This window comes from Hyaena hyaena, unplaced genomic scaffold, assembly GCF_003009895.1.
Source record: "Hyaena hyaena isolate Hyena2069 unplaced genomic scaffold, ASM300989v1 scaffold_23, whole genome shotgun sequence".
Lineage (NCBI taxonomy): Eukaryota > Metazoa > Chordata > Mammalia > Carnivora > Hyaenidae > Hyaena > Hyaena hyaena.
The window spans coordinates 3532209-3546306 of NW_024080655.1; the positions used below are offsets into that span (position 1 = coordinate 3532209).

A 14098-nucleotide genomic window follows, 5' to 3' on the forward strand; every position below is an offset into this window, starting at 1 on the left:
CTGCCCGGGGCCAGCAGCATGGTTAGAGCCCGTGCCAAACGCAAAGGCGGGGCCCCTTGCTTAGCAATGGTTTTGATTTCAACACAGCACCAGAGTGTAAACCGAGCATGGACTCTTTTAAGTGTAGGACCCTGTGTCCCTGCTGAGGTCACCCAGCAAGGAGGCCAGCCCTCTGGTACCACCTTCCCCATTTCCCAGAAGAGAAACCACCTTCTCAAGGCCAAACAGTTAGCAAGCGGCAGAGCCGTGACCATAACCCTCATACGTGCAGCCCCAGAAGCCAGAGATCTCAGCCACAGCCAACCACCAGCCGTCTCCACCCAGTGCCAGATCCCACCATCCTCTGGGGTGACTCCTCGCCGCCACAATGCTGTGCTTTTATTTCACCCTGCAGTGACTTTTCACAGAAAAGTAGAATTAGAGGAGACCTTTGAGTCCACCGCATCATCCAAATGTAACAGTCCTTCCTAGACTTGTCCAGGTTCTGCTTAAATGCTCTCTGTGATGGGGAACTCAGTACCTTACAGAATAGCACATCACAGGGACAGGGAGGCTCTTGATACAAGCAATTCACTTTAAGTTGAGCTCAAATGACTTCTGCCCATTCCTGCGAGTTCTCATGCTCCCCCTCCCTCCCAAGTCCCAGACAGGACCATACGGAACAAATCAAATCACTCTCTCCCGGGACGAACCATTCAGATACTCAAGGCCAGACTGTGTCTCCCTTGACCCCCTCCCCTCCAGCTCCTCTGACCACTCCCTGGGATGGTGTCCAGACCTCTCCATGCTCTTTAACGCATTCAGTTGCCCCTTAGGAACAAGGTGCCCCCCTGCAATGTAATGGACCCACATCTTCCTGTCCTCTCCTAGGGCTCCCACAGGATACATTGCCAAGTGCTTTGCCAGAATGCAGATATAGGGGTGCCTGGGTGGCTTAAGCATCCCACTTCAGCTCAGATCACGATCTCATGTTTCTTGAGTTCGAGCCCCGTGTCGGGCTCTGTGCTGACAGCTCAGAGCCTGGAGCCTGCTTTGCATTCTGTGTCTCCCTCTTTCTGCCCCTCCCCCAGTCACGGTCTGTCTCTGTCTCTCTCAAAAATAAACATAAAAAAATTAAAAAATAAAAAAGAATGCAGACACAGCAGATCTGAGGCATCCTCCTGGGATCCTGATGGGAAAAGAGGGCAACAGCGAGCACAGAGCGGGTAGCATGTTTATGCCTCGTCACTGCCACCTGCGTCCTTCCCGAAAGCCAGGCAGCTACTCAACCTGCCACCCGAACTCCCCAGGCTCCCGTAGCTCCTTGAGGGCGGAGTCTGAGGCAGGCGCTGCTCTCCGCTGCTGCCAGGAACCACACAGGCCCCCAGCGCCCAGCAGGTGCTCAGGCGTCCCCCTCCCACTGTCTCCGTGAATCCCTTCCAGAAGGGCAGCTTGGATGCCTTCTTCCTAGAGACAGGCCACCTCTCTCTGTCCCGGCTCTAGCTGCCCACCCCCAAGGCTGGGAAAAATCCAGGCCAGTGGATCCAAAGTTTCCGGCACAGTGAGCAGGTATCTCACAGAACCGCGTTGTCCTCAAGGAACCTGTCTTGACACCTATACGTTAGGGTGTGTGTGCGCGCTGCCTCCTGGGAGCCTCCCAGGTGGTGGGGGGAGGAGGGCATCATGGTTCTCCTGACCGGCCTCCCTGGGGAGCATACAGCAATGTGGGCCAGCCGCCGTCACCGCCTCCATCCCCCAGCTCCCACCCGACCCACGCGAGCCCTCAGCCCCTAGGCTTTCTGCTCAAGCCCCTGGTGGAAGCCACCAAAGCCCTAGAGGCCTCCCCTGTGCAGGCTGGGGGTGGGGTGGGGGGTGGGTTGGCAGTATGGCCTGTGCCCAATGCCTCCTGGCAAACAGTTTGTTCACTTGCTTCCTCCTGACCCTCTGCCACTCTCCGCTGCCTGGAGAGAACACATCAGAACCCCGGAGTTCAGAGCTGGGAATGGCCCTAGACGGCGGCTGAGACTCAGAGAGGCCGGGTAAGTTGTCCAGGCCTACACAGCAACTGTTGAGAGCCCAGCCTAGAATGCAGGGCTGAAGCCCAGACCTGGGCTGTGTCCACTAAACAGAGGCTGGAGAAATAGTCAGAGGAGGAAACAGCCAGAGGAATCTTCGCCCCCAAATCCCTGGTCTCCACAGTCCTTGCAAATAACACTCATGGTAACGCCAATGGCAATGGAAACAGCGGTTATCAAGCCCTTACTAAGCACTGATGAAGATACTGATGGTGACAGTCACAGTAAACCCTGCAAGGATGCCCTGCAAGTACCTGCTCTGGGCGGGGCCCCACGCTATGTCCCTCCCTTAGGGTGACAATCTTAATCCTCAGCACAAGCGCTTCCAGGGGCAGTGGGGGCAGGAAGGCTCCAGCACTGCGCAGCATTCCACTTTTAGAAAGGGACTGGGGTTTGTGCCACACCCCGCAGTCTCTCCCATTCATAATTCCCCAGGAACTCCTCAAGGGGGTAAACAGAGGCCATAAATAGCCTTGCTTCTGTTTAGGTTTGATTTTACCACCAAATGAGCTGCTAGCAGCATTATGGCTTTTCAAAGTGGTTTTTGGATTTCAGGATTGCGGATAATGGGGAGCGGACCCGCTCAGGTTAGGTTACTTGCAAGGTGACCAAGGAGGCACAGAGAGGTGGGCGAAATCACTTGCGGGGCGGGGCCTCGGAGGAGGGACTCAAGCCCCTGCAGTTAGGATATGGAGTCAAGGGCGTGGCCCCCATTCTATTTTATCAATGAGGCACAGTCTGTGCTCACTTGACTCCTGGGAGTGGGGGCACAGCAGGCGTCCCCTCAGTTTACAGATGCGGAACCTGGGGCCTGAGAGGCCACGTGCCTTGCCCCAGGCTCCCGGCCTCCCCTGTGGCTCCCCTGGGAACAGTGGCTGCTGGGAACTCAGGGTAGGAAGGACCAAAGGCAACCCTGGGAGACCACTTCAGGGGGTGCCCAGTGGCTCAGTCTTTCCCACCTGCCCGGGAGGCCTGGGGAGTGGGGGAAAGGACGGCCCATTGCTTTTAAAAGGCCCCTTCCTTCAGGCTCAGCAAGGCCCAACTCCCCAGCTGGACCTCATCTGCAGGAATAAACACCATCAAGGGCATGTTTAGTCTTCCACTGGGATTTACAATGTGCGGGGAAAGAAAAAATAAATCATTCATTCCAACCCGGGCGATCGCACAGTGCCAGAACTTCCCCAGCAGAGCCAGGAAACACCACTCTGCCTTCTAGGAGAAGAGGGGGGCCAAGCTGAGGAGGGCTGGGACCAGGAGACATGGGGTGTGGAGCCTCAGAGGGTGGGGTGCAGGAAGCAGGAGGCAGAGGCCAGAACAGTGGGGTGGGACGGTCTGCAATGGAGTCAGGAGTCCTGATTCTCCAAACAGGCCTCACACTGGGGCTGTGGGATGCCTGAGACATAAGTCCTGGTCATCTGCCAGGCAGAGATGATACCAGCCCTCAGGGGGGCAGCCTGTGGTAGAGGGAGGCATGGGTCTTGGGGTCAGAGGGGTCGGGATGGAATTCTCCACTCTGATGCATCCGAGCTACGTGGGGCTGTTGGCCAAAAGGCATTTTGTTTGCTTTTCTCAGCCTCAGTTTCTTAAACTGGAAAATGCTGGTAACACTGAAATGTGTACCAAGTCACTACTCAGCTCCTGGCATGGGCTTGCCATCCAATCAATGGGCGCCATCTTTGTTAATGTAAGTTGGGGAAACACAGAGGCTGAGAAGGTGACCAACCGCTCAAAACCCCTATAGAGTTGACAAGCTTCTGAATCATAGGAACCAGCTCACCGGGGCCCAGTTTTTAATTCATCTTGATTATAATGTACCATTGACTGGGTCTCAAAGAAGCCCTGGGTGCTATATAGGGCAGAAAAGAAGACCAGATCTCATGAGTGGGAAAAGGGTTTCCCTTCCTTAAACACTGTCATCCTGTCTGATCACCAAGTAAGCTTCCTTTCATCTACTGAAACCGCTTATTTCCCCTTTTGCCTTGGCTGCCAGGAAGCTCAGCATTCAAGTTAGCCCTCAACTACCATGAGCATCTTGTCCCCTGGCTTCGGGGACACTGCTTTTCCTCTTCTAGTCTTTTTGATTTTAGTGACCCCGTGCCTGTGTTGGAACTCAGCTCTAATTCTCCTGATCAACAGGCTAAGTGTAATTTATGAATAAGTAAGGCAGACTCAGGTAGGGACCACTGCAACACAAATTTCACTAATATGGACCCAGAAAGCGAGCTGCCTGGGTTCAAATCCTGGCTCGGCCGCTTTCTAGCTGTGTGACCTTTGGTCAAGCCACTTAATTTCTGTGCCTCAGCTTCCACATCTGAAGATGAGGGCATCATACCCACGCTCTCCCAGACCAGGCGTGGGGAAAGCACAAGTGACTGTGGTGTGCGTGCGGCAGCAGGTACTGGCTTGTCCTAGGCTCTGTGAAGTGTTACTTGTTCATGTTGGCTTCTTGCTTTCTCACCTTCCTTCTAAGAGCAAGCTGAGGCAACGTGAACTCCCAGTGGTAATGTGCAGGGCTCACTAGCCACCAGCTCTGTGCCCCCCGTCGGTGGACAAGAACTGTAGTGCTGGGGCGCCTGGGTGGCTCAGTTGGTTAAGCATCCTACTTCGGCTCAAGTCATGATCTCACGGTTCGTGGGTTCAAGCCCCGCGTCAGGCTCTGTGCTGACAGCTAGCTCAGAGCCTGGAGGCTGTTTCAGATTCTGTGTCTCCCTCTCTCTCTGACCCTCCCCTGCTCACGCTCTGTCTCTCTCTGTCTCAAAAAACAAATAAACTATTTAAAAAAAATGTAAAAAAAAAGAGAACTGTAGTGCTGGAAGAAGGCAGGGCCCCCAGGGCCAGCTGGATCACAGGCCACAGGCAGTGGCTCTGGGGCGAGCTCTGCACGAGATTCCAGGAGTCCGTGCCCTCGCCAGGCCTGGCCACCGGCTGGCTGGGTGCCCTTGCCCTGCGCCTGGGTGCCTTTGTGACCCGCTCTGGGGAAGGCTGTGGGAGGACTGACTTTACTTTGCCTTTGTCCCTTTCCCTTTCTTCTGGCCACAGTGACACCAATGTTGTGCCTGGTGCTGTGGCAGCCGTCTTATGACCATGAGGCCGGAGGCGGGGGGGGGGGGGGGGGGGGGGGGGGGGGTGATGCAGGGAGTGGAATGATGGGAATGCTGAAATGCTCTCTGGGACTCCAACCCCGGCTTCTGGTTACATCATGGGCAAATGTCTTTAGAGTTTGAGCCTGACTTTCTACTCCTTAAAGCTGAGTGCCTTCCCTGTGACACAAATGTTTTTAGCGACAGTCCCCTCCCTGGGCCTCATCTGTGGACGAGAGACATGGATCAGGATGTGCTGAGGGGCCTGACTAGACACACGGACAACCATGCCAAGCACCATGCGGGGTTTTACTAAGGTGACCTCGCTGCATGCTCGCCTGGGAGTTGAATTTATGACAGTCCCCAGTTTGCGGAAGGTGACCTGGGCACAGAGAGGCCAGCAGCTTGCCCCTCCCCCCCCCCCCCCCCCCCCCCCCCCCCCCCCCCCCCCCCCCCCCCGCACCACAGCTACAACGTGTGGGAGCACAGCTACTGCCTTCAGCCCCTGCGGTGACTCTGCCCAAGACACTGCCTTCCTCCCAGCTCGCCAGATCGCGGGCCCCCCCCCCGAGAGGCTGCCAGCACCTCCCGGGTTTGTGTCTCTCCCCCACCCCAGGGGTGAGTCCCCCGCAGCCCAGCCCAGCCCAGCGCAGGGCGAGGAGCGTGCCTACCTTGCCCATGTTGAAGTAGAAGACGACTCCGGCCGCCACCTGAACGATGAGGATCAGGAGGAGGAAGACAAAGTACTGGGGACACAGAGCAGCACGGAGTCAGCCAGGCACCCCCTCCAGGTCCCTCCCGCACCCCGCACCCGCCTCGGCGGGCCGGCCACACTCACCAGCCCCAGCAGGCAGCGGACCTCCTTGATGGCACCGATGCAGCCCAGGAAGCCCATGAACATGGTGACAGCCCCCACGCCGATGAAGACAGAGGCCCCCACCTTGAGCGAGCTGGAGGAGGTCTCTGCGGATGGAAAGGGGGCGCTCAGTGCAGCCCGGTGGCCTCACCCTCACTACGCACACCTTCACAAGCAAAGCCCAAGGTCTAGGGCCGCTCCCTCCTGGGGATCAGCCCCCTCCCAAGGAGCCTGCTCCCTCCCGGGCTTTGGGAGCTGCCTCCCTTGATGTCCCCGCCCCCTCTCTGTCCTGACCCCCAGCCCCACTTTGATTCTCTCCTCGGCACTTTGGACTGCAAAGACTATGGTTTACTGATGTACCTGCTCCTTGCCTACTGCCTCCACGGAGGGGTGAGCTGGATGGGTCAGGGGCTTTGGTCCCTGCTGAACTCCCAGCCTCCCCCACCAACTCCGAACAGTGTCTAGCGCCGCAAGGAGCTTCCTGAATATCTGCTGAATTAATGAACCGCGCACTGGCAGGTTCCGCCGGGGCCCTATCCCGTACTAATAATCCCCCGCCTCTCCTGCCCGCTCGCGGCCCCTCCAGGGGCTCACACACGCCACCCCCAGCTCTGACGCCGTTCTGTCTGGTAGGCACCAGCACAGCCACTTCACGGAGGCTCAGCGAGGCGCAGGGGCAGGCGCCGGGCTGGGAGGTGGAAAGCCACACATGCCAGTGGCACGCTCTTTCCCCTGATGCAGGGGGCACGCGCGCTGACACTACCAGGCGCCCACCGCGTCCCAGACACCGAGCTGGGCTGCCGGGGCTTCGGAAGTCAGACCGCTCAGGAACACAGATTCCTGGGTCCGTCACAACTTGCTGGACTTCCCCGGGGGGCCACCTGGAATCTGGGATTTTAATGTGCTCTCCTAATGACTCAGCCCGGGCCAGGGCTGACACAGTGACGGTCGGCAGGGAGAGCCCTGGCTGGCTCTGGGGGACCTCGGAGAAGCTGAGATCCTCCCCTCACCACCAAGGGGGTGGCAGTGCCCTTAAGAAATAACTACAAAGCTGGAGTGTGGGTGGATATGAGGGCCTGATTCAGTTCCCCTTCCCGGTCACAGACAGAGTGTTCTGGAGCTCCGGAAAGGCCCTGGACAGCCCACCCCATTCCTGGGGTGCCAGTGCAGGGCCGCCTCCACCCAGGTCCTCACAGGAGCCCCCAGGCAGGCGGGCAGTGCCCTTGCTGTGGAGGGTGTAGGGGCTCCTGGCACTGAACCCGTTTTCCTTCTAGGCTCTCGGCAATCGGCACAGGCAAGGGGAGGCCGTCCAGTGTCACTGTGTCTAAGCTTCCTGGGTTTGGGCTCCTCCTAGGGACTCCTCCCAGAAAAAAGAAACTGGCACTGCCCAGAATGCCCTGTGTGCCAGCCAGAACAAGGCCCTTTATCCGAATCATCTGCTTAATTTCCACAACGGCCCGGACAAGGGTAGATTTACATCCTGATTTGTCCCTGGGAGCCCTGAAGCCCAGCGAGGCTAAGAGGCCACCCAGGCGCCCAGGGCTGAACCCCAACTCGGGTTCTCCCCCAGGAGATGTGCAGTGGCTGGGTGCCAGCCCAGATGTGCGGTGTCAGTTTCTCGGAACAGTCCGTGGACACCAGTCCCTGACCTCACCCAGGGTCTCAGCAACCCGACTTAGTAAGGGGACAAGTGGACATTCTGGGGTGGCCTCCACGGTGCACAGCAGAAACTTCTGGGTCTCACCAGGCCTGGCAGGTGCCAGTGAGACAGGAAGGGGCCCGGACCGAAAGGGACTGGGGTTCACATCCCAGCTCTGGGCAAGCCATCTTCCAGCCTCTGTTTCTTGCTCTGTAGAATGGGAACGAAATCCTATTGCTTAAAGACGTTATTATGAACTTAATCGCTTGTGCAGGGTTTACTGTTCACTAGGAGCTATTGTAAATGCTTTTTGTGTAGCCACTCATTTCATTTCTCACAATAACCTTGAAAAGTATTCTATTATCCCCAGTTTCCAGATAAGAGGCACAGAGAGGTGAGGTAACTTGCCCAGGGACCCCCAGCTTGCAAGAAGGCAGCAGGGACAGGATTCAAACCGTGGCAGCCCGGCTCCCAAGTCTGTGCTCGTAACCACTGCGCTCGCTTCCTCTTGTTAAGGCGTGAAGTGTGGGACCCTGTAGGACAGGGGCTCGGGGCCAGGAGCTCAGGACCGGTGCGCCTGGCTTACATCCCAATTCTACCTCCTAGCTGTGTCGTCGGACAGGTGACTGCCCCCCTCCTGTGCCTCAGTTTCCTCCACTGCAAAATGCAACGCCTTGCCCCATGGACTCCGGGGTGGGTAGGGGAAGGGCCACGTTGACGCAGGCCTGGGACACAGGTCAGGAGCCCCGGCTCCCAGCTCGGACCCTCATGTCGCATGTGACTCTCAGAAAAGGCTTTTTCCTCGAGTGGGTCAGTGTTTCTGAACCCTGGCCGGGGTTTCACCTGGGGAGGTTTTTAAAACCCTTAGTGCCCCAGGCCCCTAGCCACACATCAGTGGAGTCAGCTCCCTTGGGGTGGACCTGGAGCACTTGTATTTGTGAAAACGTTCTGGGTGTGCCTAGGGGACTTCTAAATTCTGGCAGCTCCAGCTGAGAACTGATCCGGGAGGAGGCGGGAGGAGCGGCAGGAGGTGCCTGGGGCCTGGGCAAGGGGCAGAGGGCAGGGGTGCAGTGGGTGAGCTGGACCTTCAGACTCTGCCCCATGGCCTAGTGCCTGCTGGGTGTAGGCTATGGCCAGGAAGTGGGGAGCCCGGGCCTCATCAGGGCCCATGTAGGGCAGGCATGGGGAGCATGGGCACCCCGGTAAGCTGGGAAATGCAGACCCCAGCCCCAGAATGGGAGTACAGTCTGTGGCACCCCCCAGAAGGAGGCCGGACTAGCGGCCCCAGGCCACATCAGCTGGGATCACCCTTGCTTCCTTCCAGGGCTGAGGGGAGGCCCAGCCCCCTGGGGCCACAGTGACAGGTGTGGCCTCTCCATCACCCATCCTAGCCTGGTTCCGCTTTATTCAAATCAAGCAGCTGTCTCAGGCCTGAGGCCAAACCTGCAGCCTCAGGCAGCAGCTGGGAGGGAAGTGAGCCAAGGGCGCACTCACTGAAGGGAGTGGCATCACTATGCTGCTCCGGGCACCCATGAGATTGGTGTGGCAAGCCTGGTGGGCTTCCTGGAGGAGGTCTGCAAGGGCTCTCATCAGCTGTGCGAGAGTGGCCTGGGCTTCTCTCCTCTTGCTTCGAGAATGAGAGAAGGGGCTTCTATGCTGTGGTTCCCCTTACCATGGGTGGCACTCAGGACCTAAGCTCTCGGGGTTTGAGTCCCATACCTGTCACTCGGAGCTATGTGAGTTTGAGCTGGGGACTTCCCTCCTCTGAGCCTCCTGTCTTCATTTGTGAGGAAGGAACAGAAGAGTCCCCACCTCCCAGGGCTGTTGTGGGACTGAGGCAATTTTGATGTGTAAAACAGTTGGTCCTGTGCCTGGCACTTGAGGAGCATGAACAGTGCCTGCTGCACCCCGTGGCTTCCCCCTCGGCCCACGGGCCCCATGAGTGGCACCAGGCACACTGGAGGCTCGTCATCGACCCTGACACCCAGTCTTTCCCAGCCTTTCCCACATCTCCCTGAACTGACTGGGGAGGGACGGTGTGGCCCGCATTTTGCTGAGCCCGGGAATGGAGGGGCGGAGACTGTAAGAGGCTTTCTCTAGGTCAGGGCTGAGGGAAGGGCGGGGATGGGAGAGCAAGCCTCCTCCACCCCCCACCCCTACAGTGTTCTGCAGACAACGGCTGCTTTGTCTGGGGAGGGAGAGAAAATTCCTCCTGAAAACCCCTGCAGAGGGGGCCCTGGGCGGAGTGGTCGGCACAGGACCCGGGCTGGGCCCTGAGGGTAGCTGGAAGAGGGACCGGCTTTGAGGCTCAAGTCCTGCTGCCCCAGGCCCGCCAGTCTGGGGGCGGCCGGGTAGGGGGGTCAGAGGGGTCCTTACGCAGCACAGAGATGAAACTGCTCCTGTCGGCCAGGATCCACACCCCGAAACCCAGGATCACGGCGCCCAGGATCTGGAAAGAGAGGGCGCAGTCAGTGGGGGTCTCAGAAGGCTCCATGGGCAGCCCCTGCGGCCAGGCCAGGATACCCGGGGGCTGCCACCCCATCTTCGCCCCAGCCCAGGGATGCCAGGGGGGCCTCAGGCCCTGTACCCCAAGTCCTGGCACACCCCAGCCATCCAGACAGCAGGGGCTGCCTCCCATCCCCCCCACCCCATGCCCACGGGTGGTCAAACCAAGTCCATCAGCTTTGAGGGGTGCAGCCTCCCCCAGGGGTGCCCTCCTGCTTTGCCCCCTGGCTCTTCCCCACCACCACGCTCTCCACTCCAGCCCTCCTCAGGGGCGGGGACCATCCCGCACAAGCTCTGGGGAAAACCCTGTGTGGACGGGAATGCCAAAGCTCTCTTGCCCCTCAGAGCTCGGCTTCCCCAGGAGCCCTCCTGACCTTCTCCCCCCGACCCCCCCACAGGCAGACCAAGGGGCCCTGACTCTGTGGCAACTACTCCTTGACCTTTCTTAGGAGCCATGCCCCCTGGCTTTCCTTTCTTTTCTTTTTTCAATGCTTTTTAATTTATTTTGAGAGACAGAAGGTGTATCTACACATGGGAGTGGGAGAGGGACGGGGGGGGGGTGAGGGGGGGGAGAGAGAGAGAGAGAGAGAGAGAGAGAGAATCTCAAGCAGGCGCTCCACTGTCAGCACAGACCCGAGCCTGGATCCCACGAACCATGAGCCTGAGATCATGACCTGAAGGAAATCACAAGGAGGAAGCTCAACCCATTGGACTGGGCCACCCAGGCGCCCCCCCCCCCACTCCACTGGCTTTAATGTGTTTAATGTGCTGTGTGCGTCCTCCTCTGGCTAGACTGTGCACTCCTGGAGGGCAGGGCCGGACTGTATGCCCAGCGCTCCTTAGTACCAGGTGCTTCGTGCTTGGAGATGAATGAGATCGTGAACCCACTGTGAAGGCAGGAACAGAAAGGCAAACATGGGGCCAGCGGCTGGCATAGGCCCAGGGATCCCCTGCCTCACGCCAGGGTGGCCCCCAACCCGAGCCTGCCTCCCCAGGTAGGACCCCAGCTGAGGCCCACATGCCCCCAAGCCAGCGAAGGCTGGGGAAGCGCCTAGGTCAGGGTCAAAGCACAGGTTCCCTGGGGGAGCAGAGGACCCTGCATCACCCCTGCAATGCTGGCCTTTCCGCGGGGTCTGGCCTGAGCCGGGGTACTAGCATGTCACTACCCGCCTCCGCTACGGGCCCTGGGTCCCCAGCTCAGCCATCAGGTCCTGAGCTGCGAGGCCAGCAGGTGCCGACTGGGCCCTCCCGGTGGGGTGAGCACCCCAGCCAAAGGGGCTCGGGCAGCCTTGCTGTGTGGTCATTAAAGCCGGAGCCAGGACCACAGTAAGGCACACAGGGTGCTTGCCTCAGGCGCGAAAACTAGGAGGAAACAAACAAAAGCCTCAGTAACCAAAACCAAGAAAAATAAGAATTTACAGCAATTACTTTTAAAAAACCAAAATCAATTTTAAAAATCTATGATGAACAAAATATCAAACTTTTTTTTAGTGTTTTATTTATTTCTAGGAGAGAGAGAGAGAGACAGCGTGAGCAGGGGAGGGTCAGAGAGAGAGGGAGTCACAGACTGAAACAGGCTCCAGGCTCTGAGCTGGCAGTCAGCACAGAGCCCGATGCGGGGCTCCAACCCACGAACCGCGAGATCATGACCTAAGCGAAAGTCGGACGCTCAACCGACTAAGCCACCCAGGCACCCCAAAAATACCAAACTTTTAAATAAAGGCAGGATAGCCATCAGTTTTTTGTTTTTTTTTTTCCTTCTGAAAAGAGTGGAGCCCTGATGGCACAGGGCGGGGCTGTTTCTCATCCCCAAGGGAGTACCTCACCCCAGTCTCGACCCCCTTAGAGAAAATAGCAGCTGATGGCGACCCTACACTTGCCCCCCACTGTCTCCCAGCAGGTCATGAGTCCCCTCCTCCCTCCTTGCCAGATGGGCCCTGCTCTTATCCTCATTTTACAGATGGGGAAACTGAGGCCCCAATTTGCCAGAGGTCTCCCATCCTGCCCATCAACGGCTCACACCCAGGTCTGTTACTCTAGGCCAGCTGGTGGCACCTCAGCGGGGCTACCCGGGGTCTGTCCTGGGTCTTCACCTGGAAAGCTGGTCTCTGGGGACAGTGAGGCTACCAAGACCCCGCTGAGCGGGAGGGTCCCTGTCAGGTGGGGGTGCCTCGGCTACACAGCTTGCTGGGGAGAAGCAAGATTTTACAGAACCCGGGAGTTTGGTTCCCAAAGGCTCCTGAGGCCCTGCCCCCCTGCCCCTCACCATACAGCCAGCCATCAGGCCCTGGGTCTGCTCCTGTGCACCTGACCCACAGGGCACAGCCCAACCTGCTAACTCCCTGCACTCGCAGGGCAGGGCAGAAAATTCCCTCCGGGCGAACATAATCCCAAGTAGATCGAAATCCAGGGCTGCCCAGCTAACCTCCTCGGCTTGCCTCAAAATACCTAAAAAGGAAGTCCCCAGCACTAATCCATTCAGCCGCATGTGGGTCTGATGTCCGAAGACCGACATCTGTGTGGCTGGACCAGCCGCCAGGCTGTGAGTCACAGTCCCAGCCAGGCAGGCAACCAGAATGGGGGAGGCACCAGGGGAACCATGACTGAGACCATGGGGCGCCCCCACATTAACCCCGCCTCCTAGCCCCCAGCCCCACCAGAAACTCCCGTCGGGGCTCAGCCAGGAGCCGGGACCCTTATACCAGCAGCCTCCCCCAGGACAGTACAGAGGCAGCAAGCAGCTCCTGGGTTTGTGTGAGCCTAAGCTGACTGAGCAATTTTCTGGGAAGTTTGGGGCCGGGAGGGAGCGCAGGCAAGGCTGTCCACGTGTACGTGTATGCATCTGCGGACACGCAGCAGCCTGAGCGCCTCTTCCAAGCCACAAGCCTGATCACGTAACCGCTTCCCACCAAGCCTAAAACAGACCAGAACCCTTCCCGGAAGGCCTGCACGGCCCGCACCCCGGAGAGCCCCACTCTGTCTCGCTCCCCATGCTGGACTTAGGCTGAGCCCCAGCTCCTCTCTCCCCACGCACACAAAACTCTGGGGTAGCTGCAGCTGGCCATCCCCACAAGGCCAAGTGCCCTGTGGCACAACTACCATCTCATCACTCATTTGAACAAATGCTTGCCTGGAGCCTCCCTCCCCCGAGAACATAGTGCAGAAATCATGGCTCTTCTGTGGCTGAGTGACTACCCGGCACCATGACAGGGATCAAACATGCCCAGGTGCCCAGGACGCACCTGGTGAACGAGGGAGGAGGGAGTGAGCCGCCGAGCAAACGTGCCCTGTCCCTGTAAGTCTCAGTCCTTTCCCCTCGCCCTCCTCTGACAAAAGCCTCTCTCCTCTCCCTGCCCACGCCTGCTCACGTCCTGATGGGCCCTCCGGACCCCAGCGCGCAGGGAGTTAACACCTGGCCCCAGCCAGCCCCCAAATCTCTGGCCTGAGACGAGTTTTCCAGTCTCTGGCTCCACGGGGCAGACTAGGAGCGGGACGGGAAGGGGCCCCTTGGCCAAAACCATCAAACCTGTTTCCTTTCTCCACAAAGTCTCTCCCCCTTCCCTCCCACCGCGCGGGGGGGGGGGGGGGGGGACAGGCCGTCGGTGCCCCCACACTCCAAGCCCAGGCACTTCCTAGGCTGTAGCCCAGACCCCTCTCTTCAGTGCCCAGAGTCCCCAGGGGTAGAACTGCAGCACCCCCGCCCTCCTGCCCCCCAGCCCTGGCCGGCTGGCCCCTGAAGGCTCGGCTCAGGCTGCACGGCTGCTGTTTTCCAGAAGCTTGGCCCAGCCAGGAGGGGCCCGACCACCGGGCTGGGGAAGCCCAGGTGCCCCGGCCCTGCCTGCAGGGGCTTCTGGACCCACTGTCATGGGGGGGGGCGGGGGGAGCGGGGCCACAGCAGGCTCTTCGCACTGTCCGTGAGGCAGGAGGGGGCTGGGGCTACAGCCAGGGTGGACCGGCAGCCCGC

The 14098-nt window shown here is 59.0% G+C and overlaps 1 protein-coding gene across 1 annotated transcript in view; it reads right to left on the reverse strand.

Annotated features, from left to right (window-relative positions):
• Nucleotides 1-14098, reverse strand: part of CD82 (CD82 molecule) — a 48424-nt gene that overhangs the window by 8215 nt on the left and 26111 nt on the right. The window contains exons 4-6 of the mRNA XM_039226746.1: nucleotides 10006-10078; nucleotides 5973-6097; nucleotides 5806-5880 (exon numbers count right to left, since the gene is read on the reverse strand). Of these exons, the coding sequence (XP_039082677.1) occupies nucleotides 5806-5880; nucleotides 5973-6097; nucleotides 10006-10078 (273 nt within the window). The remainder of the gene's footprint in view (nucleotides 1-5805; nucleotides 5881-5972; nucleotides 6098-10005; nucleotides 10079-14098) is intronic.